The 26,640-nt window shown below is 40.6% G+C and overlaps 1 protein-coding gene across 3 annotated transcripts in view; it reads right to left on the bottom strand.

The window, feature by feature from the left end:
• PDE9A (phosphodiesterase 9A) overlaps positions 1–26,640 on the bottom strand; it is a 107,208-nt gene that overhangs the window by 54,385 nt on the left and 26,183 nt on the right. For 2 of the 3 annotated variants that reach the window (XM_060770274.2, XM_060770275.2), the window contains exons 3-4: positions 25,194–25,271; positions 24,351–24,394 (exon numbers count right to left, since the gene is read on the bottom strand). In XM_060770274.2, the coding sequence (XP_060626257.2) occupies positions 24,351–24,394; positions 25,194–25,271 (122 nt within the window). Of the gene's footprint in view, positions 1–7,903; positions 8,174–24,350; positions 24,395–25,193; positions 25,272–26,640 lie in introns of those variants that run through there. The other variant, XM_060770276.2, reaches the window with a different exon arrangement.

Below are 26,640 nucleotides of genomic sequence, written 5' to 3'. Positions count from 1 at the left end.
AAGCCAAAGAACCAGTGTTTTCCATAGATGACATCTAAGTTATGTGGGCAGCATGACTGCATGGAGTACCATTACCTTCCTGCCAGAGTGGTACCTATTGATCTACTCATATTTGCATGTTTTTGAACTGCTAGCTTGGCAGAAGCTGGTGCTGACAGCACAGAATAATAGAATTAGAAGAGTTGCCCCAAGGGCCATCCAGTCCAAACCCCAGGCATGCAGGAACACACATTCCAAGTAGCACTATCCTCACTTTTATTCACTGAGTCTCTGCAGTACACTCAGCAGTTCCACTTCAAGCTGAGAAATATCTGATTAAGAACATTCCGGATGGCATTCTATTCACTATTTATGATGTTCACATTGAGCATCCATGGTTCCATTGATATGACTGAAAATCCCCCTAAATTCCATCTTAAAAGCCAGAATGCCACACCATCTGAAGGATTTATGTGGTGCTGGTAAATTGAACATTGAAATTGAACAGTGAGCCATGGTGGGACAAGTGGTACATGCTCCTTTTCATTGCATTGTGGTGCACTGGGAGGATGCATCATATTTCGGTGCACAATTGTCAGCACTACAGGACTTCAAGGTGGAGTTTAAGAAGTCAGATCAGGAACTGGACTACAAGTATTATTGGAAGCAAAACGGTATGAATACTTTGGAAAGTGGTTAGTGGAAAGCATGCCTACTCTTTTGTTTCCTTTTTGCCCACAGAAGTTGCATCCTCTTTCTTCCAAAAGTTACTTAGTTACTTAGTACTTTGTCAGGGATGGGAGCATCCTTGAAGCTTCTTTTGAAAAATGGAAATCTCCATAGTCTTTTGTAGAAATTATGGTAATTGGAAAGGCATGACCTTGTTAGAAATCATAACCTTTTGGGGAAATGATGCCACAAACTTTTGGGAAAATGGCATTCATTACCATTTTGAAAAATCAGGAATCTTCTTGAGAAGAGTTAAAAACTTGCTTGAGTCAACATTTTACTTAGTGTTAAACACCCACTAGCATTCATGCAAGGCAATTAGGTTTCTCACCTGTTAAACTGATTTACCTAGATATCTCTTTGAACTGTTAGAAACAAAGATATGCCAGTGCAAGAAACATACATACATACAGCAGAGTTTCAGTTGCCCAAAAAACATCTACTCTCCTATAAAATATCTTGCCTTTAAATCATGCTCTCAAGAGACAAAAACAAGCAGACTTCTTCAAAAGTACTCACAAACTTCATGTATTCAGCATACAGGTACATGGCTTATTAGACCAGTTACAGATAGAATTTGAAGTAGTTTCTCTGTGCAGATAACACAGGCCATCTTTCTTAGCACCAACAGTCCAAAGTCCAAAGCACCTCTCTGTTCTGAGAGTCTAATGCAGTCTCTATAGTCTGTTTCAACTAACTTCTAAACTGTACTGTTTCTACTGAAGTCTCTACATTGAAAGTCCAATGGCTTCTGCCTTTCTAAAATGAAGTCAGAGTCCTAAATAGTCCCAGATCTGATCACATGGTCTGCAGCCCCACCGATAACATAGAGTTAAGGAAAACTATATACCAATACACACATATACAATACAGTAAGCAATCTGAATTATATACATAACAAATAGCTAATGTAGGAAGCTTGTAGAAGGTTGCTATTTTCAACAGCTCCCACCTCAGGATGGCTTACATCAGGCAACCTCAAACTGCTGCCCTCCAGCTGGTTGGGGCTCCAAATCCCAGAATTCCTGACTATTGAACAAGCTGGCAAGAGCTTCTGGGAGATAAAGGCCCAAACTTTTGGAGGGCTGCAGTTTGAGGTTGCCTGGCTTACATGCACACATGAGAGTCAACCCAACAAGCTTTTCTACTGACATCTATGTATTCTTCTTTTGCCTGTCTCCTTTCCTATCCCAATATGGATTTCCTGAAACAATTAATGTAATACTTCCTTTTTGTTTAACCTTCTAAGACCACCCTGAGCATCTTCTCCTGTGTTCTATCACAAGCCCATATTTCACTCACTATGTTGCATTCTGCTTAATATAGATAGTAAATATTTCTCACAGCGATGTCATTGTAATAATGTCTCCCATGCAGGATCTCAGCCTCTGTTTCACCAAATGAGAAATGTATGTGTCTGTTGGCACAGACAACCTATCACATTTTATCTTAACTACTTCTACTTCTGACTGATTAATAGGCAAGAGATTTTGCCAAAAGGAGACTAGCTTTGCAGAGCATTCTTCTGAGCACTTCTGCTTGTCAATGCTTGCTTCCTTAGAAGAAAAACTTGAAGTTCATATTCTATATTTAACTTTAGCGTGACTGAGTGTTGTTCAACAGACATTTGTGGAAAAATACAGCATCAGAAAAATTTCCAAATTTTCTTTTGGAATTTTTTCGTGGAAATTTTTTTTTACTCCACATCTCTTTCTAGGACTTGGCAACCTGAAGAAGTGAAAGATGATGTGGAATCACACAAAGTAGTTAGGGGAAAATATTAAATTTTTGTCTATGTAACCTTGCATTTACTGGGGTTAGTCTCAGAAAGATATACAAGAGATTCAGCACATTTCTCTGCAAACTCTGCTAAAGGCCATAGCCTCCCAATTGAGCCAGAATCCATCCTTCCTCTAAAAGGGCTAAAACTCAAGAAAACTAGCCCAATCCAACAATGAATACATTGTAAAATACATTAACATAGTTGTAGTGGCAATAGCAGTGTATAATTTTAGTGGAATTGCACAAAAGTCTTATTAACATGCTTAACAACAGTCTTATTTGAAACATCATGTTATACTGAACCAAGGTTCAGTTTATGCCCTACAGTTGGCGCTGCATATCTACAGATTCTGCATCCACAGATTCCACCATCCATGGCTTGAAAATATTACCAAAAAAATGTTTTAAAAAGAAATCTTGATTTTTTTACCATTTTACACAAGGGGTATCATATTACTATGCTAGTGTAGATAATAGGACTTGAGCATTCCCAAATTTTGGTATCCACAGTGGGTCCTGGAGCCAAACCCCAGTACATACCAAAGGCCCACTGTATTGCAGTTTGGGATGTGAAAGAGTTTTTGAAAACTAGGCATATGGAAACTTAGCAACAATTAAATAAACATGTTCCATACAACAGTGGTTTTTAAAAAAGTGATGCACCTACAACTGGTAGGTGCCTAGGCAGATATAAGTAACTGAATTCTGTTGAAGCATGTAAGAAATCAGTTAGTGTGTATGTGTGTCAACTGTAAAATAAGATGCATGAAGCTGATTGGTCGGGCCATGCCCGGGGAGCTGGCTGAGCCTGGGACTTTTGGATACTATTACATTTTTATTTAGGTTTAAGCTATGCAAGAGTTTGCAAGGAAGCAGAGAGAGACATTGTTTGAAGTGTGTTCTTGCTTCATGAGCTATTGGAAAAAGATTCTCTACATGGACAAAGAAAGACCATTTTAAATATCTCATAAAAGGACATTATGTGAGTCAATGCAACTGATCATATAATTGTAAATATGTTGTTCTGAATTACGAAGAGTAAACTTCTTGTTCTTATTGATCATCTGCCTGGCATATTTTCTTTCTCTGGCAAAGCAGTGCACGGGCTGATCAAACATAAACTACACGTGGTTTATTTTACATTATACCACAAATTCTGTTTGTTAGTTTCAATTATAAGTCAACACATAGGTAAATTCTTTTGATGTAATAGGAGCCCCAATCCCCAAGCACTGATAATTGGTGAAACAGGAAGGGCAATTGAATAGATTCCAGGAGATCCATTTTGGCCTAAATAATACTTTTCCCCATGTTGAAAAAGTAAAGGAAAAAACAAACAAAAAGCATTTGAAAGTGAGTTGTGGTGACTTATAGTCAGGACTGCAAAACTTGCCTTCTGGCCCTCAGAGAATGCTCTCCTCTTGCTTATTTGTTAATTAAAAATAAAATTGTATTAACAGAAAGTAATTGTAGTGTAAATATTTATATCCCACGTTTTGTCCCAGGACTGCATACAAGTAAAAACATGTGGACAGTTACAGCAACTTAAAATTTAAAGCCATGGCCATAATTTAAACAGACTAAAATAACTTCAGAAGGGAAACATATTGGTAGCTTTTGGAGAGGAACAGTAACAAGAGCTCTGAAAGGTCATAATTAGCCGGTACTTCCTTATACTGTTTATTCCTTGATCACGGCATCCATCTGGACAGCCTTTCTCCTCTCTCTCTCTCTATTAAGTCTACAGCAAAGAATAAAAAACAATTTGCCCTTGCCCAGATTCACCCATTTTTCCACTGCAGAAGGCCAGAAAGTTGGTTTTTTGCTTCCAGAATCTCTTTCATCAGTTATTACTTTAATCAATTCCCATTATTGTACAGCATTCACCTGTTTTGAGGTGGCTTTATTACCAAATGCTACTATCCATCATTTAATATAGTGTCCCCTTCATTACTTCTAATGCCAACCCTTTGAATGTAATGTAACTCGGCAGTCCCTGTGTTACAAACATCCAACTTACAAATTGGATCTACCCCTCGGAAGGGAAATTCATTTCTGAAAGAGTTTCCATGGGAAAAAGGTATCTCCACTGAAGCTTTGTCACCAATCCTTGATTCCACAAGTAACATTTTTTCAAAATCCAATTATCACAGAGACAGAAAGTGTGGTGAACAGGGGCACAGACAGAAAAACAAACACCATAGGGGTGTTAACCCTTTCTTATGTTATCCATGCCTGCATTTTCTTTTTGGAGTTACACTTTAAAACTGTACGTGTTCTGATGTACATACAAATTCAACTGAAGAACAAACCTATGGAACCAGCCTCATTCATAACTTAGAAACTGCCTGTACTCAGGTTAGAAACCCTCAAGTTTTTCTGTTCATCTTACTCTATGATGTGATATGCATTCATTTTATTATTTACTCCCAGATTCTCAGAGCAATTATCCCCAACTCCTGCCTGTATGCATAGTTGGCCATATTGGGTCTGTGTGCCAAGTTTGGTCCAGATCCATTGTTGTCTGGGTTTAGAGCTCTCTGGATAAGGGTGAACTACAACTTCCAGATTCCCAGGGCAGTCACCACCAACTCCTGCCTGTACGCACAGTTGGTCATGTTGGGTCTGTGTGCCAAGTATGGCACACAGTTTACACCATACCCTATATCGAAGATTTCCATGTGGCTTACAAAACACATTAAAACAGATCACACAACTGAAAACAATTCAATTAACTAAAACATACTATGCTTTAATAATTTGTTAATGTTTTAAAGTTTTTAAAACAGTGTCTTCTGTATTTGGGATATCTTAACATGTATGCCAATGATGCTTTTCAACACTAATTGTAATAAAAAGGAAATAAACAGATACCCATGGTAGTCACATGTGACAAACAAAACAATGCCTATGCACAGAAATAAGTTGATAGCAGAAATATCTACCGTATTGTCTTCACTGTGATTTATCTCTTGAAAACCTGTTAATTGGCACATTATAATCTACAGGTAGTCCTTTCCCATGTAGAATTTCACTACTTGACAGTGGCACAAACTCCAAGGAATTCTACATTATGTTTTGTAGTGTGCAGTTTGCAATTATTCCTCCAGATACACCTTGGGGGGACATGTTTCATCAGAGCGTCTTGTTTAAAGCTGGATTTAGGTTATTTGTTAGAATGCACTGAGGAATAGTTCCTGGGAAACTTGAATAATCTCCTAGCATGGAAGATTTATTGCAATACACTGTTTTAATATACATGCTTCTATTCAATAGAATTCTACTGGAATCAGACTAGATAAAAATCTACCTCTTTACAGCTAAACAAAGGAGCCAGTATGATATAACTGTTTGAGGATGGAATTACAACTCTGGAGAGCTGGGTTTGAATCCTCCCTTGGTCATGAAAGCCCACACACTCTTTGCCTCAGGAAACCCGTTGACAGATTTGCCTTAGGGTCACCATAAGTCAGCAACAACTTGAAGGCAACTACTATACAAGCAGAATTTGAAAAAGTCACATTTTGAAAGTATCAGTCATAGAATCTACAGCTCCCAGAATCCCCAAGTCAACATGGCTGCTGTTAATTCTGGCTAGGAGATTGTTATTCAAGTTGTTTCACAAAAAAGACAGTTTTTTCCAGACTCTGGAACTAGCATCCATTGGGACGACAAGGGGCAGATTCACACAGTCCAAAGGCTATGTGAACCTGCCCCTTGGATGGAAGGAAGGGCAGTGCAAGGTTGTACACGTGCAGCATTAACAGCTCCAGTTGTTTTTTTTTTTTAGTGAACTGTAAGCAATGCAAATCAGATTCATAGTCGACCTCTTAAACATGGAAGCATTGAATCAGCAAATGTATCAGAATAACACTCATCCCTCTATAGCCACAGATCTGCACCTTGCCATAGCCACCAACCATTTGACAGATCCTCAAACTCTCTCCAATACTCTTTTGAGTTGTTGCCATTTTATATGAGGAACATCATGTTATTATTATATTGTAGATAATGGGACTAGGGATTTTGGTACCCATAGGAGTTCTGGAACGAATCCTAGTAGATACACCAAGGCCCCACTGTACATCTTTGCATGTACAAAATTAAACCAGGCATAGATGATATATTTAATAAAATAATACCTTTTATCATGCTAGAAGCGAATTAAGAATATACTGCAAGTTGGTTCTGGAATGAGAGAATTGGCTGGCTGCAAAGACATTGCCCAGGGAATGCCTGGATGTGTTACAAGCTGTGTCTATTGCAATGCAAATCATTTTTGAAGTGCTTTCTGAATTCAGAATATTTTTTTATTGTGTCAGAAGTGACTTGTGAAACTGCAAGTCACTTCTGGTGTGAGAAAATTGGCCATCTGCAAAGACGTTGCCCAGGGGATGCCTGGATGTGTTATCATCCTGTGGTAGGCTTCTCTCATGTCCCTGCATGGGAACTTGGGGCTGACAGACGGAAGCTCACCCCATCTCCGGATTCGAACCACCAACCTTCAGGTCAGCAGTTCAGCTGGTACAAGGGTTTAACCCATTCAGCCACCAACTCGCTTCTGCTGAATGAGTCCATAAGTTCGTATCATCTTGTCTCCTACCATGTCAAGTGTCTTGCAGAGCTTACAAAGTAAGATGGGTAGAGAAAAATTGCAGAAATTCTGAAGTGTAACCACATCCTATTAATAATTACAATGGCTATTTTGCTTAAAAAATAACACAACAGAAATTATTTAAGTAGCTTTTAATACATTAAGAGTCAGACTACAGCGGTCTGATGCAAAAGTGACAGTATACTAAGGAACTGAATGCCAGCAAATACTTTAGCCATTAAAACATATGTATATAATTTTAACAGCTTTATGTATCAGTAAACAGTGAGGGAATGTTTAAAAAACAAATATTGCACTTTTTCATAAGTGATTAAAGTTTAATTATGCGCTCTCGTTACAGTTTTGATATCTATTCTTAATGCCATCTAGTCTTGATGTAAGAAAAATAATACTAAGCTGATATTTGTGAGATTGATATGCAGATTGTACAAGCATTAATCCCTTCCAGATGTATTCCAGATGCTCTGTAAACCATTCATTATACCCAACCTATTTTTTCTGGGGTACATAATAAGGCATATCATTGCCATTTCATTTTATTGTTTGCCTTTCACTATTATAACCTACGAGTGATTTCAAAAGTACAGACTCATCCAGTGTAACATTACTGTTTATCTACTTTGTTTCATTTTTTATCAACAGCAAACAAAATGGGAAACACAAAGGTTCGTTTGAGTCAGATGCATCCTAGCCCCCAGCCCCCCCTCAAAAAAACCCCCCGGAAATCAGAATTGTTTAACTACCCAAACAAACAAGACTTTCAATTGAAAACAGCAGGAAAGATTTATTTCCGCTTACCTTACACAAGCCACAAAATCTTATACAAGGGCCAAGCAGGAATAAATTCTGTTCCCGGTGTTTCCAAGATTCATTGCTGTTCGCAACTTAGGTTAAAGCTTACATGAGAGTGACAAGGTCCTATAAAAACAATCCAGTTTAAAAAAAAAAAAGGAGAAAGGGGGGAAGGACCTCCCCTAGATGTTCTACTTTCTCTTCCCTTCAGTGTCAAAACTCACTTAAAGTACCAGGACATTCTAATCCATGGAACAATCAACTGCAGCCTGATGTTTATAGATGTAATAAAAGAACAAAGACGTATGTTTTTATAACCCCACCGCACAGTAAAGATATATGACCAGCAGTTCCTCTTGTCTTAAAGAGACAAAGGTCCCTTTTCCCAACAGTGCCATTAACCATTTACTGAATGTGTTATCAAAGGCTTTCATGGCCGGAATCACTGGGTTGCTGTGAGTTTTTCGGGCTGTATGGCCATGTTCCAGAAGTATTCTCTCCTGACATTTTGCCCATATCCATGGCAGGCATCCTCAGAGGTTGTGAGGTCTGTTGGAAACAGAGTGCGGATGAGCTCCCTCTGTCAGCTCCAGCCCCCCATGCAGGGTCATGAGAGAAGCCTCCCACAAGGATGGTAAAAACATCAGGGCATCCTCTGGGCAACGTCCTAGCAGACAGCCAATTCTCTCACACCAGAAGCGACTTGCAGTTTCTCAAGTCGCTCCTGACATGAAAAAAAATTCTCAGAGGTTGTGGTCTGTTGGAAACCAGGCAAGTGAGGTTTATACATCTGTGGAATGTCCAGAGTGGAAGAAAGAACTCTTGTCTGTTTGAGGCAAGCGTGGATGTTGCAATTGGCCAACTCGATGAGCATTGAATAGCCTTGCAGCGCCCAAACACAAATCAAGGAACACGAAAGGCACTGAAGATTAACTCAACCAAAGAAGTCAGCCATAGCAGATCACTAGATGAACCAACTTGGACACATCATATTATTTGAGAACACAGACTAGCTGGACCACACTAACAACCACCATGCCAGACTACACAGAGAAACCACTGAAACTGACAAGTAGCATGTGGACAATTCCAACAGAAAGGAGGAACCCATGAAAATGAAAAAAAATCTGGCTACCAGAATGAAAAAAACTCTAAAATCAGAGCAGTAAATAAAGAACAACACTACCTCCCAAACAAAACAAAACCAGGGGAATCCCAGGGCCCTTCCACACAGCCATATAACCCAGAATATCAAGGCAGATAATCCACAATATCTGCTTTGAACTGGGTTATCTGAGTCCACACTGCCATATAACCCAGTTCAAAGCAAATAATGTGGTATTTTATACAGCTGTGTGGAATGGGCCTGCGAAGAAGTATTAATGCCACCAATAACTGTAAGGAAGTTCCGAGACTGCTAAATTAAACCTGCCACCAATATGTATAGAGACACTGGTCTTAAAGTCTCTGTTTAGTCTCTGTTTGCGTTGTGAGGTAACTTTGGTAGAGTGGAATGCACCGAACGTAAAATCAATGGAGATGAGGCAGTTTTAAAATAACAAAGAGAACAAGTTTATTGTTAAACAAAGCGTATTGTTGCAATATGAAGATGTTGAACTTGGCATATGCTTGATGGTTACAATATGGCTTGGTTGAGATACATTCAGGCTTTTGATGTTACAATCTTATAAACTCCTTCTACAGTGAAGCGCTTTATTATTTCAGTGTTCCCTGTTGTGAATATTCTCACTGTTTGTCCTATACCGGATCAAACCACTGATCTCCAGTCTTCCACTACTGGCGATCCTAAAACGCCTATGTTAGATTCTTTTTAACTCAAGCAATCTAACAGAGTTTTTCCCTTCAGCTCCCTTGCTGAAGAAATATTCACAAACACTACAAATTAACTGAGTCTACACTGCTTCACTTCTCAGAGTCCCTTCCTGACTCTGCTACTATCTCAGAGTCCTTATCTGACTCTGCTCCTCTTCTCAGGGTCTCTTCCTCCTGACTGAAACTAACTGTCACTTTCAAACCTTTTTCTCTTTAAGCTCCTCCCACCTCCTCTTCTGCCTTGTCTCCATGGCAACCTATCTCTCACAGCTAGGCAACCAATGTAAAACACAAATACAGATATTAACACATTATAATAAACACTTTATAATAAACATTTCTCTACAGGGCCCCAGTCAGGAAACACTGAAGGCCAGCTAATTACCTCCCAACAAAGGATTTCCCCAGGCAGGAAGCAGCCAGGCTTTGAAGCTGCAAGGCCATTAAGTGCTAATCAAGGTGTCCATTTACAACATTTATACTTGCCTCAAGCAGACAAGAGTTCTTTCTCCCACTTGCCTAGTTTCCAACTGACCTCACAACCTCTGAGGATATCTGCCATCAAGCATGTGGGTGAAACGTCAGGAGAGAATACTTCTGGAACATGGCCATACAGCCCAGAAAACTCATTTACTGAATGTCTCACACCATTATCTGTGAAATGGGAGCAGCCTTCTCCAATGTATTTGACTACTTAGTTAATACAACAACGCTTTCTTAGAATCCTCACAATTTTCTGCAGTCATTATTGCTCTCTTTCACAATCTCTCTAAGGATTGATTGATAGCTGTTGGCAGTTTTCCTTTCCCTGGTAGGTCTTTAACAGCTGTACACAAAAAATAGTGTAAATTTAGGAAGCGAAATGTTCTCCATCTGATGGCATAACAAGGAAGGTCAAACAGCCTGCTACATTCTAGCTGGGAAGTATCCTGTGCTTTAACAGCAAATTTGTAACGACATTTGTATACATTTTACAAAATAATTGGTAAATATACAATTTGTGGTTTAACACCAAATCACAAATGTACTGTGTATTGTCAAAGGCTTTCATGGCTGGAATCACTGGGTTGTTGTAGGTTTTTTGGGCTATATGGTCATGTTCTAGAAGCATTATCTCCTGACGTTTTGCCTACATCTATGGCAAGCATCTTCATAGACTGTGAGTTCTAACTTCACAACCTTTGAGGGTGCTTGCCATAGATGCAGGCGAAACATAAGGAGAGAATGTTTCTAGAACATGGCCATATAGCCCGAATAAACCTACAACAACCCACAAATGTACTGTTTCTCTTACGGCACAGTGACTATTGCTTTCCAAGTTGTTTCTGCCCTATGTTGAATTGTACCTAGAGGCTGTCACATCTCTGTCCCCAAGTCTCCAGTTTTTGGACAAGAGATGTTCAGATTTTCCAATGTAAAAGGTTTAACAGAAAGGGGTGTGTTTGCAAGTCTCCATCTCAGTTAGTATATCAACAGCTGGCTACAATATGCATTTGCTGGTGAAATGATTTATCCCTATAACTTTCAAAGACTCTCCTGGGGGGGGGGGGGTCTATGTATTTATTGTGATGCCAGACCTCACCCTCTGCTCTGCTTTGCTTCTATTTTCTGGTTGGATTTAAACTATTGTTGTGTGCCCTCAAGTCATTTCTGGCTGATGGCAACCCTACATCGAACGTATCACAGGATTTTCTGGGGCCAAATCCCTTTACCACACTGGCTCTCTAGAAGAAAGTAGGCTGATCCATTTCCATAACTCAGTGAAAAAAGAATAGTCTCATTTGGGTTGTTGTAGGTTTTTTCGGGCTATAAATAGTCTCATTTCATTTTGATCAGGGAACAAATAAAAACTCTGTGTGCGTGTGAGAGAGAGAGACTTCTCTGCTAATTGAATTAAATTTTACTGCCCTTTGCCTCAAGCCACACATGGCCCATGAGGAGAGCAGTCTCTGCCTGCATTGAGATCCCTATAGATCAGTCCCTACAACAACAACAACAATAGAAACAACATCTGTTGACCTGTGAGCTCAGCATTGTCACATTTGCATTATAAAAAGCTTTCATGGCTGGAATCACTAGGGTGTCGTGTGGTTTCTGGGCTGTATGGCCATGTTTGAGCAGCATTTTCTCCCGATATTTTGCTTGCACCTGTGGAATCTCTGAAGATGCAGCCCTAGATGCAGGTGAAACATCAGGAGAAAGTGCTGCTAGAACATGGCCAAACAGCCTGGGAACCACACAACACTCCATTGTCATATTTCTTTTGTTCTCTTGTTTTTTTTTTAAAGACAGCTTTGCCTGATGAAGAAACCAGTGAAGCTTAGAAAGCTTTTGTTATATGTTTTGTGCATTTTTGTTCATCAATAAAAGTATTGCTTTTCGATGGTTTTTGGATTTTTCCCCCTATATTGCTATCATGGCTATGCCAGAAAATATGTTTGTGTGTGTTTGAATGACAAGCTGTGACCAAATGTGGTTGGTGATTGATGCATCATCTAAAACTTCATCACACGGGCTGGGTTTTATTACCCATCCTATGACAGTTTGACCTCACTTCATGGGATGAGGTAAGGGCAATAGGTTCCCCACTCTCCCCACCGGATTTGCCATGATCCATGGTGAATCCAGTCACTGTTGCCTACAAGTTTGACCTCAATGTGATGATGTCCTTAATGACACCACCAGAGACCTGTCCCTCAAGGCACATCCAGACAGCCACTTTATTGTGGGAATTAATCTCAATGAAAGCTGGTTTATTAATTTGAAAATCAGAAATCTATTTCATGTTGAAAGAAGCCAGAGAGCATGAGGGCCCTTCCACACAGCCATATAACACAGAATATCAAGGTAGATAATTTGGGTGATGCAGTGAGTTAAACCCTTGTGCCAGCAGAATTGAAGACTGACAGGTCGCAGGTTCAAATCCGGGGAGAGCGTGGATAAGCTCCTTCTGTTAGCTCCAGCTCCTCATGTGGGGACATGAGAGAAGCCTCCCACAAGGATGATAAAATATCAAAACATCGGGGCATCCCCTGAGCTATGTCCTTGCAGACAGCCAATTCTCTCAAACTAGAAGTGACTTGCAGTTTCTCAAGTCGCTCCTGACACACACACAAAAATCTACAATATCTGCTTTGAACTGGAATATCTGAGTCCACACTGCCACATAATCCAGTTCAATGTGGATTTTATACAGCTGTGTGGAAGGACCCTGAGAAGGGAATTAATATTCTGAAAATGGGGATGGAGGAGTGAAGCTCATGCCCACTCTCCCTCTTTGCAAACAGCGTTTGAACAATTGAATGGGGCTTCTCCTGGGACTGTAATTAAGCCAAAGGTGAGGTATAATCTCAAAAGACTGTTGGCTTCATTCTGAATCAATGGAAGTTTCCAGATCCTTTCTGAGAATCGCTCTGCATAGAGCACGTTGCAGCAACCCAGCCTGGGAGGGCCACAGGGCCTCCCCCTCTCCCCATAATGATGGAAATATTTATTTGGGGTGGGGGATGACAATTATTTGCAACATGATTTAGTTCATGTAGTGGAACAGTTCTCTGACAGTAAGCAGTACTTTTCCAGACTGCCGTCTTAGGAGTCAGTATCATCGCCATCTGTAGCCCAGTGAGACGGAAGATGGATGTTTATATAACCTCAGAGTTCAGCAAAGATTTATGACCAGCAAAGATCGTGTGCAAATCACTGCTCCGGAGGGCAGGAAGGGATGCTGTTACGTGATCCCTGGTGTAGAGACGACATGTAGTGCGGGAATATCCTTTTACAGAAGAAAGCCATAGTGCAATACTGTGGTCTGAGAGATTGTCAGCTGTCCAGGAAAAAATAATTTCATATGACTTGCAGTTGAAATGTTTCCCCGCATATTCATGCCTGAGTTGTGTACCTAAAATGTATTTCACTATCTATGGACCCCAGTGGCACAGTGAGTTAAACCACTAAGCTGCAGAACTTGCTGATTGGAAAGTCGGCAGTTCTAATCTGCAGGACGGGGTGAGCTACTGCTGTTAGACCCAGCTTCTGCCAACCTAGCAGTTGGAAAAAATGCAAATGTGAGTAGATCAATAGGTACTGCCTTGGCGGGAAGGTAACAGCACTCCATGCAGTAATGCTGACCACATGACCTTGGAGGCATCTTTGGACAATGCTCAAGAATGGAGATGAGAACCACCCCCCAGAATTGGACTCAACTAGACTTAATGTCAGGGGAAACCTTTACTATCTTGTGTGTGTGTGGGGGGGGGGGGGGGAGGGTACCAGTTTTTTTCTTCATATTTTCTTGGATTGAAGTATATAATTCTATACTGTGTGGTCTACTGGTTTGGAGACAAGGGTTTGAATCCCTACTTAGCCATCATGACCTTGGCCAACTTACACTCTCTCAGCCTCAGGGAAAGGCAATAGCATCTCCTCTCTGTACATATTGTGCCAAGAAAACTCCATGATAGTTTCTTGGGATTGCCTTAATTCAGAAATGACTTGAAGGCATACAACAAGAAGTCTGTAATACTTTCTGAAGCAACAGTGGAGCAGGTTCAAAGCTTATTTACACATGGGAATCTTCCTCCCTTCAGCATTCCTGAGTAAAATGTAGCAACTACATCCAATAGGTTACAGCTGCAGGGTGAATTCCAGAGTTTCCTTGTGGCTGCCTTGTGGGTAGACTTTATTTTGCCTGCAGGGCTGTCAGCAAGGTCTCTAGTCTGATGTCAACGGGAGCTTTTCTCAGAAGAATGTATGGCATTCAACAGAATCTCATGCTGTAGATGCAACACCTGCAGTGGGGGAGCCAAGCAGCTTCTCTGGCCTTCTTCTCAAGAGGCTGAATGAGGTCAGCTTACTTTCCTCTTAATAAATACATGCCTCAGCAAGTTCCATAAACAATGCTGGATGCCACCATGTAACGTAGATATATTGTTGTTCTTCTGTATCTTTAGATTTTGTATCTATGGATTCCAACATCCATGCCTTGAAAATATTCAGAAAATTCCCAAAGCAATATTTGAGGGACACTGTTTTACTACACCATAGGTAAAGGTAAAGGTTTTCCCCTCACATTAAGTCCAGTCATGTCCGACTCTGGGGGTTGGTACTCATCTCCATTTCTAAGCTGAAGAAATTGAGATTCCGGCGTTGTCCGTAGATACCTCCAATGTTATGTGGCCAACATGACTGCATGGAGCGCCATTACCTTCCTGCCAGAGCGGTACCTATTGATATGTATTTGCATGTTTTCGAACTGCTAGGTTGGCTGAAGCTGGAGTGAAGAGCGGGAGCTCCCCCCGCTCCCCTGATTTGAACCTGCGACCTTTCGGTTAGCAAGTTCAGCAGCTCACTGGGGGCTTCAATGCATACACTACACCATTGCATACACTATAATGGAACTCGAGCATCCACAAAGTTTGGTATCCACAGAGGGAACCAAACTGTCAGATATCAAGGGCTATACATCAGACTACAGATATAAACACAGCTTTTTAAAGCTATTGCAATATCAAGATGTTATAAAAACTATGAGTCCTCCTAAACAATGCCCCTGGAATTGGTTTGGATGTTCTCTTGGAGTGTTTTCCAGTTTTTTAATTCCTGATTGTAAGAGAGATTAGTCAAAATAATTGAACTAGTTGGGGTGCTAAAGTTTATCTTAATGGTAGTAAGATACAGTCTCTTCTTTCATCTCTGTTAAAGAGTTTAGCTATAACAAAAAATGAAGTAAACAGTAGCTCCTTCTAGATGCCAGTATGTCTTTCCTTCTGCTTAACCTCTTCCTGATCTTTTCTCAAGAGATGCTATCTTTCAGCTGAGTCTGTGTAAATGCAAGCAGCTAAAGTTTTGGAAGATGAGGTCCAGATGGAAAATAAGTGAAGATGAAATTCTTGAATATCTGAGGGTCTCCACTGTGGTCTTTAAGCTGTGAAATTCTGCTCAAGGTTAGGTCTGGATATTTGTAAATAAAACATAAGCCGGAATCTGGTGGTAAATCTAGAAATGTATACTTATAATGATAATTTACATAGAACTAAAAATGCTGGCAACTATGTTTGGACAGTTTACTTGTCCAAACATATCTCCCTCTACAAACTACCAAGGATGTCAAGATCATCTGGGGAGGCCCTGCTCTCAGTCCCACCTCCTTCACAGATGCGACTGGTGGGGACGAGAGACAGGGTCTTCTCTGTGGTGGCACCTTGGCTGTGGAACTCCCTCCCTAATGAGATTAGATCTGTCCCCTCCCTCTTGACCTTTCAGAAAAAAAACCCTCAAATCCTGGCTGTGGGATCAAGCGTTTGAATAATAGACTGGTCAACTGGGAAGAGAATGTTTTTAGTGGACCACAATGGATTCATCTGGATTACGATTTGAACCAGTGAAATATTTTAATGAATATTTATAACTGTTTTAACTGTGTTAATTGTAATTATTATTTTTAATATATTGTGTTGGCATCTAATGGCTGCCTGTTGTAAGCCATCCTGAGTCCCTCTTCAGAGGTGAAAAGGACGGGATATAAATGCTTGAAATAAATAAATAAATAAATAAATAAATAAACTATATTAATCTATATTGAAAAGAACAAATTCTGTCAGTTCTATAGTAGGTCTTTGTAAAGCTAACAGGTCTTCCTTATTCTAAATATGAGCCGTGGTAGCATAATGGGTTAAACCCTTGTACTGGCTGAACTGCTGACCTGAAGGTCAGTGGTTTGAATCCGAAAGACAGGGTGAGCTCCCGTCTGTCAGTTCCAGTTTCCCATGCCGGGACATGAGAGAAGCCTCCCACAGGATAGTAACACAATGTCTCTGCAGACTGCCAAGTCTCTTGCACAAGAAGCGACTTGCAGTTTCTCAAGTTGCTTCTGACATGAAAAAAAAAATCTGAATTCAGAAAGAACTTCAAAATGATTTGCATTGCAATAGACACAGCTTGCAACCGTACATATGTGCTGGGAAAATTCACCCTGCTACTACATGAACTACTAAATTCAGAATGAACTGGGAAACCTGTGGGGGTGAATAGATGACACCATTATCCCTTCTAATGAAAACATTCCCTTGCGTGCCCTGGCTCAGCCATACTGCTTACCATAAACTTTCTATGAACTTCCTTGCAAAAACAAATTTGTGTGAACACTGGAATCTTCAAAAGCCCTCAGAGAACTGAAGTGCACAGCAAGAGTCCTTTGAATCCATCCCAAGTAGTTCTTGGGTACATTTCCTGGGACTTCATCTAGTATCTCATCCATGTAGGGAAAAGCTCATCTGTTTCCCAAGAGCCGTGTCTCAGCTTTTAATATTGGCACATATGTGCTGTGAGAACAGCATGTGCACACATTGTTGCGCTGGCTGCCCCAAGAACTGGAGATCCCAGTCCCAACCATGCAATTAAAACACTTTTAAATACGTATATATTTAAAATCCAGTGTCCAATAAAAGTTTGTGCAGCTGGGTGGTCTGGACATTCATTTCACAGTTATCAGTGAGACTTTTGTCAAGGCATTGACAAATGTCTGCAACAGTTACAAACAACTGGATTTGTCTGGATTTGGTGTTCACGGATTCTCAGTGATCAACGTGAAGTCTATTAAGATTAAGGGCCTAACACTAAAGAACATTTGCTCAACCAGGACAGCTTGGCTCAGTGTGTAGTGCAGCCAGGGCTCACAGGGTTGATCCTGTAACTTTTATTGGCAAGGGCAATTATATTATTTGTCACTGCCCTAGACTCCTCCCTGACTTGAGATATTGTTCCCAAATTAATTGGAAGGGAACTTTCCATTCAAGAATGTACTCTTATGACCTGTCCCTAGTATACCTGAAAAAAATAGGAAAGCTAGCATGGTGTGGTGATTTGAGCATTGGACTACAAATTTGGAGACCAGGGTTCAATTTCCTACTCAATCAAGAAAACCACAATACGACCTTGGGTGAGTCACAAACGTTCAGCTTCAGAAAATCTCATGATAGGTTCACCTTAGAGTGGCCATAAGTCAGAAACTACTTGAAGGTAAGAACTGACCATGGAACAACAGACTGGTTCAAGATTGGGAAAGGTGTACGACAGGGTTGTATACTCTCGGCCAACCTATTCAACTTGTATGCAGAACACATCAGGCTGAGAAGGGCAGGGTAGAAGTGCTGAAAATAATAAATAAGTAAGTAAATAAATAAAAATCATGTGATGTGCAAGGTTTAATGAATGCAACATTGCTGGAAGAAACATTAATAACCTTAGATACGCAGATGATGCCACTTTGATGGCTGAAAGCGAGGAGGAACTGAGGAGCCTTCTAATCAAGGTGAAAGAAGAAAGTGCAAAAGCTGGGTTGCAGCTAAACATAAAAAAACAAAGATTCTGGGAACCAGACTGATTGATAATTGGCAAATAGAAGGTGAAAAAGTGGAGGCAGTGACAGACTTTGTATTTCTAGGTACAAAGATTACTGCAGACGCAGACTGCAGCCAGGAAATCAGAAGATGCTTACTTCTTGGGAGGAGAGCAATGACCAATCTCGATAAAATAGCGAAGAGTAGAGACATCACACTGGGAACGAAGATCCACATAGTTAAGGCAATGGTATTCCCTGTAGTAGCCTACGGATGTGAGATCTGGACCATAAGGAAGGCTGAGCGAAGGAAGATAGATGTTTTTGAACTGTGGTGCTGGAGGAAAATTTTGAGAGTGTGTTAGACCATGAGAAAATCCAACCAGTCCATACTTCAGGAAATAAAGCCTGACTTCTCTTTGGAGGGAAGGATATTAGAGGCACAGATGAAGTACTTTGGCTTGGAGAAGACAATGATGCTGACGAATGGGTATTTTTCTACTGCAAGCCTTTATTTTTGACTTCTACTTTTGCATCTAAGTGTATGTTGTGTGTATTGAGTTCTCTTTCTGCTTGTGTGTCAAGAGAGATATGTGTTTGGATTTCCCCCCCTCTCTTTCAGGCCCGTAGCCAGGATTTTGATTCGGGGGAGGGGGGGGTGAGTCTGGGTGAAAGGGGGTCTACCCTAGCAAACCTTTTGTATCGTTACCCCAATACCCCCATACATATGGGATATATTGAGAATGGTGATCAGATCATTATATGAATAAACATAACAGTTTAAATAATGTACTAGTAAGGCCTTCTCGCTGACCACCATGAGAATTTGGGGGGGGGGGGGCTGAAGCCCCTATAGCCCCCCCCCCCCCGGCTACATGCCTGCTCTCTTTGAAACCCTAGAAGAGATGGTTTTATAGAGTATCCGTTCTTTATTATTAGGAAATGTAATTATTATTTTTGTAACTAAACCTTCCAAGTCGCCCAGTCTTCTGATTGCCCAGGGGGGAGTCTCTCATCTGGTATCACCCATGAATTGAGGTGCTGGGTTTGGGCCTGCCACTTTTGGACTCTCGCTTGCTGGGGTGTTCCAGCGAGTGTCTCTGTAGATCTAAGAAAACTGTGTCTTGATTTAAGTTGTTGACGTGCTGGCTGATACCCAAACAGGGGATGAGCTGGAGATGTCTCTGCCTTGGTCCTTTCACTATTGGCTGCTACTTCCCGGCGGATGTCAGGTGGTGCAATACCGGCTAAGCAGTGTAATTTCTACAAATGACTCATAGTTAGGAACAGAGGTGAGACAACAGGAAGTGAGAGAAATCTACCCCTCAGAAGGGAAATTCACTTCTGAAAGAGTTATCACGGGGAAAAGGTGTCTCCACTAATTAAAAATTCCATAGGTCAACATAGTTGTCTACATTTTGACTTGAAGGGTGTTTTGTCCTCCAGTCACTTTAGATTTCTGTTCCCAGAAACACTAGCCAGAATGGTTCAAAGTGAGGGATTTGGTTAGCTGAAGTCCCTCTGGAAAATCAAAATCTACCACTTCCCCACTGGTCTGGCTGCCTGTTGAGTCCTGTTTCTGTTGGAAATAATGCTTGATTTATAATATAGTTGAACATTACTCCCTGAACAAATTAAACTTCCAAACCAGGTGATGGTGACCTTCTTCGCTAATATAAACCAGAAGAACATTTGTCTTACAGATACAAACATACTAATTCAAATGCAGCAGCAGACTATATATTGTAGGCAAGCTCAAGACTCAAGAACGAAAGCATCATCCCATGCTGCTAAGCACACCGTTTTTCATTTGTATAGCCACTTATAACTGCTTCACTTGATTCAGGCTGAAATTCAGGGCCTTACTCCAAAGACCAAGGAGCGCAGAGATAATGAAAGTATTTTTGGAATCCTCCCCACTTTTTCTGGCATAGTTGCCAAAAAGGCTCACATTAGCTGACCCAATACAAGAAAAAACCTTTCTTGTGGGGAGACAGCTGGTCAGAAAAATCCTCCTTTCTAGGAGAAATGTATTCTGTCTGAATGTAATTGGGCAATTTTGTCTTGTTTTCTGCTTGAAAAATTGACCGAGATAGGTCATATATTGAATTATTAAACCAGCTCTGTGAGAGTTCTTTGAAATCCTGCTTATAATCACCACAATAAATTGGCATATCCATCAGGATCCATGTTCTCTATGTGTCTCACATAAGCCTCCTAGTAGTACAGCAGCCTCAGTTTCTGCTCATTCAACATTCCCTAGTTATCTGTCCAGAGGTCTGTTGCTGCCTTGTTTGTTTTCTGTTAGTTGCTCTATAACTTTACACATAAGCCAGAAGGACACGGATTTCACAGTGGGAAGCTGGAGTCCCAGGACACTTCCAGCTTGAATGCGGAAGCTGTGTTGTGAATTGGCAAGTTATTACTAGAGGCCAGTGCTCTGCAAAACCGCAGTGATTAATGCTTTGATGTCTTATCCCAATTCCATTACAGCAGTAGTTCTTAAACTGTGGGCTGTGGCCCAGCAGTGGGCTGCGAGAACAAAAATCCTGTTATTTTATTTATTTTATTTCCACTCCTTTCCACAGAGTTGACCAACCCCACCCCTTTTGGTACTAATGTTGGAGAGTGGCCCCTGATCAATGTGGTCCCTGGTCAAAGTGGCCCCTGATCAAAGTGGTCCCTGGTTAAAGTGGTCCCTGGTCAAGTAGGCCCTATTCAAAGTGGTCCCTGGTCAAAGTGGGCCCTGGTCAAAGTGAGCCCTGGTCAATGTGGTCCCTGGTCAAAATGGGCCCTGGTCAAGTGACCAAAAAAAAAAAAGGTTCTGAACCACTGCATTATAGAATACAAGAATCACACTGTTTCCTCCTTCACTGTTTCCACCCCACAATAGAGGTTCCTCTATTTGGGGCAGGTTTTTATTTGCTTGCCTTTAAAAAACATTGCTCCAGTGCTATTTTAATTCAGTACTGTCACTAAGGTGGATGTCATCCCCATGAATCTCCTCCCGTACCAGACAATATCACAATATCGTAGTTAAAATATCAGAACATTTGACAAAATCGGTGGCTATGAAAAAGTGCATGCAAACAAAACCATGTAATTTCAATAGCGCAGTGGTTAAAACCGCTAGCTGCAGGAAATCTGCTGACCGGAGGGTTAGCAGTTGAAAGCCGTGAGTTCGGGTGATCTCCAGCTGTCAGCCTAGCTTCTGCCTATCTAGCAGTTTGAAAGTATGTAATGTGAGTAGATCAATAGGTACTGCCTCGGCAGGGAGGTAAAAGGGCTCACCATGCAGGCATGCCAGCAAGAATTGGAGAAAATCTATGGAGAACAGGCTCCTCTGGAGAGATAAAGTGGAATATAAATAAAGTGTATTATTATTATTATTATTATTATTATCATTATTATTTTACTGACACAAAAGCACAGTGTGTCACAGCAAACAAGATTTATGTGCTGGATTTCGTATCACAAAATCACAAGTCAAACACTTCCCAAGCATCTAGGACTATGTGATGTATTTTCGAATGATGTGCGCAGATCCAAGTAAGGTGGCTTTTTGCAGTTGACAGATTGTGATTTTGTCAATGTTTATTGTTTTCAAATGCCAGCTGAGATCTTTTGGCACGGCACCCAGTGCGCCAGTGACCACTGGGACCACCTGTATTGGTTTATGCCAGAGTCTTTGCAGTTCAATTTTGAGGTCTTGATAGCGGCTGAATTTTTCCTGTTGTTTTTCCTCAATGCGACTATCACCTGGAATGGCGACATCAATAATCCAGACTTTTTTCTTTTCCACAATCATGATGTATCGTGTTCCTAAACTTTGTCAGGCATCATCATCATCATCATCATCATCATCATCATCATCATCATCATCATTGTAACTGAGTAATAATGACAACCCTAACGGGAGTGCATGCGCATTACAAGATTCAAAAAATAAATTAGCGCAGAATTTCAGCCTTGTGAATATATTGATATATATTGGGTCCCCTGTTATGATCTGGTCATCGATCATAATAAAGTTTACTATTACTACTATATTGATATAGTATATATAAACTGAGCTTATGAAAAATGTTTTTGTTGGTTATATTCAACTACATGGATTTTTCCTTATTTAAAAATTCTGGTAAATCACTGCTAAAAAAACTACAGACCGTCATTTTGGTTTAATCTTCTATGATAGTGTTGTTTAGTGCAACCTGCATCCCCTAGCACTCGCTAGTAATGCCACTGCTTTAACTACTTTGGCTACAGTCAATGGGAGCATGGGATTATTTGCTGGGGTGTTCAGACTGATCAGCTGAAGAGTTCTAATAATTCATCAAAGTGCAGATCTCAAGGTTCAGTTGGATTCCGTCATGGCAGTTCAAGTGTCATACAAGCAGTAAAAGTGTACAGTGTAAAATGGGACATCATCTGATATTTAGAAATGGGAAAGCAAAGAATAATGGAAAGAAAAACAAGTAACGATAGCCATATTCAAAACAAAAGTAAAGAATAATGTGAAAAGGGGTTACTCTGGAGCCAGGATGAGGTGCTTCTGCTCTTCCAGATGTTTTGGAACTCCAACAGCTGCCCCAGCATGCACAGCCAGTGGTCAGGAATAATGGGATATAACCCACCCACATTTTGCAGACCCCTAGTTCCCCATCCTTGTCAGTACTGCTGGTATTCAAGACTTTTTTAAAAATTGATTTTCTTCATTGCAGTAGCATTAATTTGCATTTGACATTATCCATTTTCTCCCCTTGTATTTTGTCAGTTGTGCAGAAAGCATGACTGCAGTGTAATTGCCTCTGAAGTAGAAACTGCCTGTGAACACCAACTTTTTTTGTTTTCTTGGGTTACTAACTTTTGTGATTGTGTTATGAATCCTTTGAGAACAGGGGTTTGTCTAGACAAAGACCTCGGATTCACCCTGAAGGGGCCACTGGCTGTCTTCATGATGCACGATGGCTTCTGGTGATTATCACAGGGGGTTTTGGTATATATATCCAGGAGATGAAGCCAATGGCCCCCCTTCCTTCTGCCGCCAGGTCAGCCATCCTCCATCCCTCCCGTCCCTCTCTCTCTTCTTAAGCAAAAGTTGATCAAAAGGTTTTTGTTTTTGTTTTGTCTTGTCAGGAGCGACTTGAGAAACTGCAAGTCGCTTCTGGTGTGAGAGAATTGGCCATCTGCAAGGACGTTGCCCAGGGGACGTCCGGATGATTTGATTTTTTTTATCATCCTTGTGGGAGGCTTCTCTCATGTCCCCGCATGAGGAGCTGGAGCTGATAGAGGGAGCTTATCCGCCTCTCCCCGGATTCGAACCTGAGACTTGTCAGTCTTCAGTCCTGCCGGCACAGGGGTTTAATCCACTGTGCCACCAGGTAATAGCACAGCTTTTTCTCAAAAGGGCATTTTAGCTCCTCCCACAAATTGCATAACTGTTTCATTTTAAGGCAGAGAACAGGGGGAATTCATCACGTGACATAATTAGCCATTTTGCCCACTTCCATGCAGATAATTTACAAAAACACCACTTGCCAACCAGCTTAGAAAGCATCTGAAAAGATAACCCTTTAAAACACTTTAAAAACACCAAGATAACTCTACCTTACACTTGAGACCTATGTCATGTGATGAACACAGTAGATTGCAATTTCTTAAGTGGGTGGCTCAGTAGAATTTAATGCATGTGATGAAGTGGTTAGTCTCATTTATCATTCATTGCAAAAGGCATGAAAATGTCTCATAATCTATTAACTTAGTAAAAGTAAAGGTTTTCCCCTGACATTAAGTCCAGCGGTGTCCGACTCTGGGGGTTGGTGCTCATCTCCATTTCTAAGCCAAAGAGCTGGCGTTGTCCATAGATACCTCCAAGGTCATGTGGCTGGCATGTCTGCATGAAGCACCGTTACCTTCATGCTGGAGCGGTACCTATTGATCTACTCACATTAAATTAACAGCACCTAATTTATTTTGGTTTTATTTCTAGTGATACATTATTCAATATCCATTTAAATAGCTCCCATCCTATGGAATCCTGTGATTTGTAGTGTAGGGAGAGGCATTGAGAATTCTCATCCAGAGAGCTCTAGTAGCTCCCCAAACTACAAACCCCAGGACTCCATAGCATTTAAAGTGGCATCATAGTGTAATATTTCCATTATGAAAAATGACTCCACATTTACAAATGTAAAAAAGCACAAAATCACTTCTGATTAAAATAATATTTGCCTGTTTAGAAATGCAAGAAATGTGTTCCAATCACTTTCTGATGAAAACGTTTACCTGTTTGTTGCTCAGTAGCCACTGGTATTATTCTGTAAGGAGTCCTAGAGACAAAAGAAGATAAAAGAATTATAACTTGTATTTTCAAATGAAGTCACCAGCATATAAGATGTGAGAAGGATTGCTTGAAGAATGTTGTGTTCAAGCATTACTCAGAGAAAAAGTTACCCTTTCTGTGCCTATTCCCAATTCTTCGATATATTTAACCAGTGTTGACAAAGTACGCAGTCCTGCAGTTTCTAATCAAGCCCAGTAGCTGCTTCCATGTTTGAGATCCAACGGGTTAAACTCAAACAAAAACCAGGGAAGAAAAGTATGACTTGTAGGATAAACAACTGCAGTGTATGTGTGTGTGTGTGTGTGTGAAAGAGAGAGAGAGAGAGAGAAAGACACACACAGAGAGAAGAAAAGACAGGAGCCAAGCGAACCATAAGATGCCTGGGGAAATTAAGAAGAACTTTGAGAAAAGAGAAACCGTACACTATACGTTAACCGTCTCTCCAAAAACGGCAACATGCAGAATTTTGTGCTTTGCTTCTTCTAATAAAAGTCTAAAGAAACCTAGGAGTTATAAACAACTGTCAAGTTCCGGAGGAAGCAGCAGAGTGGGACGGACAAATGCTCCTCACAACTACATCTTGCAGTCGCACATGACTACACATGATTTAATATGGTTTTTAAAATGTGAAAGGATCTTTAGAACTGCGCAAGTATGAGGATTTTTTGTTATCTCCCACTGCATGTTCTCTTATGCCTGGCATGCAAACTAAACATAAACACAAAAAGTACAGCAATCACAATGATGTCTCTGGGCTTTCATTAGTTACATGAAAACATACTTGCCTTTCTGAGTTTGCTGGCATGGTAGGATCGATAGATACCATGCAGCCGTCAACTGTGAAGAGTGAAATGGTTGTATTCCTGGAAGACAAAGTTTAAAGCTCTATTTATTTCACAGCATCAAGCCATGACGGCAGTCTCTCATGCCCCCTCATACACTTGATGGCAAATCCTAATGGCTTTTTGATAAATAAAACTGAAGTTGGGCACCTGAGGGGGGAAAGAAAGAAATGGCAGCTATTATTTAAGGGGCAATCAAAAGATTGAGAACACTCAGATGAATGCCCTTAAAAGTCTCTTAAAGCACTTCTGACAGAAACTGAAGGAATGAAGAAATTATCAATCAGAATAACTGACTGACAACTGACAAGGAAGAGGAAGCCACATGACTTTTCAAACACAGTACAATCCTGTTCTTGTGGGACCAGTACCCAAGTCCAACAAATACATACTCTCCAGGAATCGAGTAGGGCCATCAGGCAATGATGTGCTATGCTTACATTGGAAGTTACCATAAAGTTGCTCTGGAGGATCAAGAAACTTCCTAGAAAGGATACCTTTCTAAGAATTCTTTTAGTTTGGCCATCCAGGAAATCGTAAACTTCAGTCAAGTTTGCTATTAACTATGGTTTCCTGCTTCCATGATAGGTTCAGGAATGTATAGAAAGGATTTTTTTTCTCTAGACAGAGCTCAAAAGTAACTGGTTTTTTATTTAATTTTTTTCCCATTAATGAATGTATAGTCAAAATGCATTATGATAATAACTTAACAGGAGTCACAGTGGTGTGATGGGTTAAACCCTTAAGCTGCTGAACTCCTGACCTGAAGGTTGGCCATTTGATCCACGAGACAGGGTGAGCTCCCATTTGTCAACTCCAGTTCCTGCCAACTTGTTCAAAAACATGTAATGTGTGAGTAGATAAAAAGGTACCACTTAAGTGGGAAAAGGCAAAGAGCAATCTTGCCAGCCGCACAATCAGGAGATGACAACGCAGGCTCCCCAGCTTGAAAATGGAAAAAAGCACCTCCCAGAGCCAGAGATGAGAATCTCCTCCAGAAGCTGGATATAAAAAAGGGAGAAGCCTTGGCCCTTGTTTGTGTTTGTGTGTCCCATTGTTGATAATTGTAAAAGGCATTGAATGCTTGTCTATGTATGTAAAATGCCATAAGCCACTCTGAGTCCCCTAGTGATATAAATAAATTGTATTATTATTGTTGTTATTATTATTAACTCCGAAGTGTAACTATGATAGATTTGTTACTTTTATAGTGACAGAAGAACATCACATGGTTTTATCTTATATTCTGCCTTATGTGTGTGCCACATGCTCAAATATGGGTGTTCATGCAACATTAAGACAGTTGCCAGGAAAGTATGTTTTCTGACCAGTCCAGTGGCTTATAACATTTTGTCATTTGTTTTAATTAACTGAAAGTAATGATTTATAA

This window comes from Anolis sagrei, chromosome 3 (genome assembly GCF_037176765.1).
Source record: "Anolis sagrei isolate rAnoSag1 chromosome 3, rAnoSag1.mat, whole genome shotgun sequence".
NCBI lineage: Eukaryota > Metazoa > Chordata > Lepidosauria > Squamata > Dactyloidae > Anolis > Anolis sagrei.
Note: the sequence above shows the minus strand (reverse complement) of the source record. Positions and strands in the feature narration are given on the sequence as shown.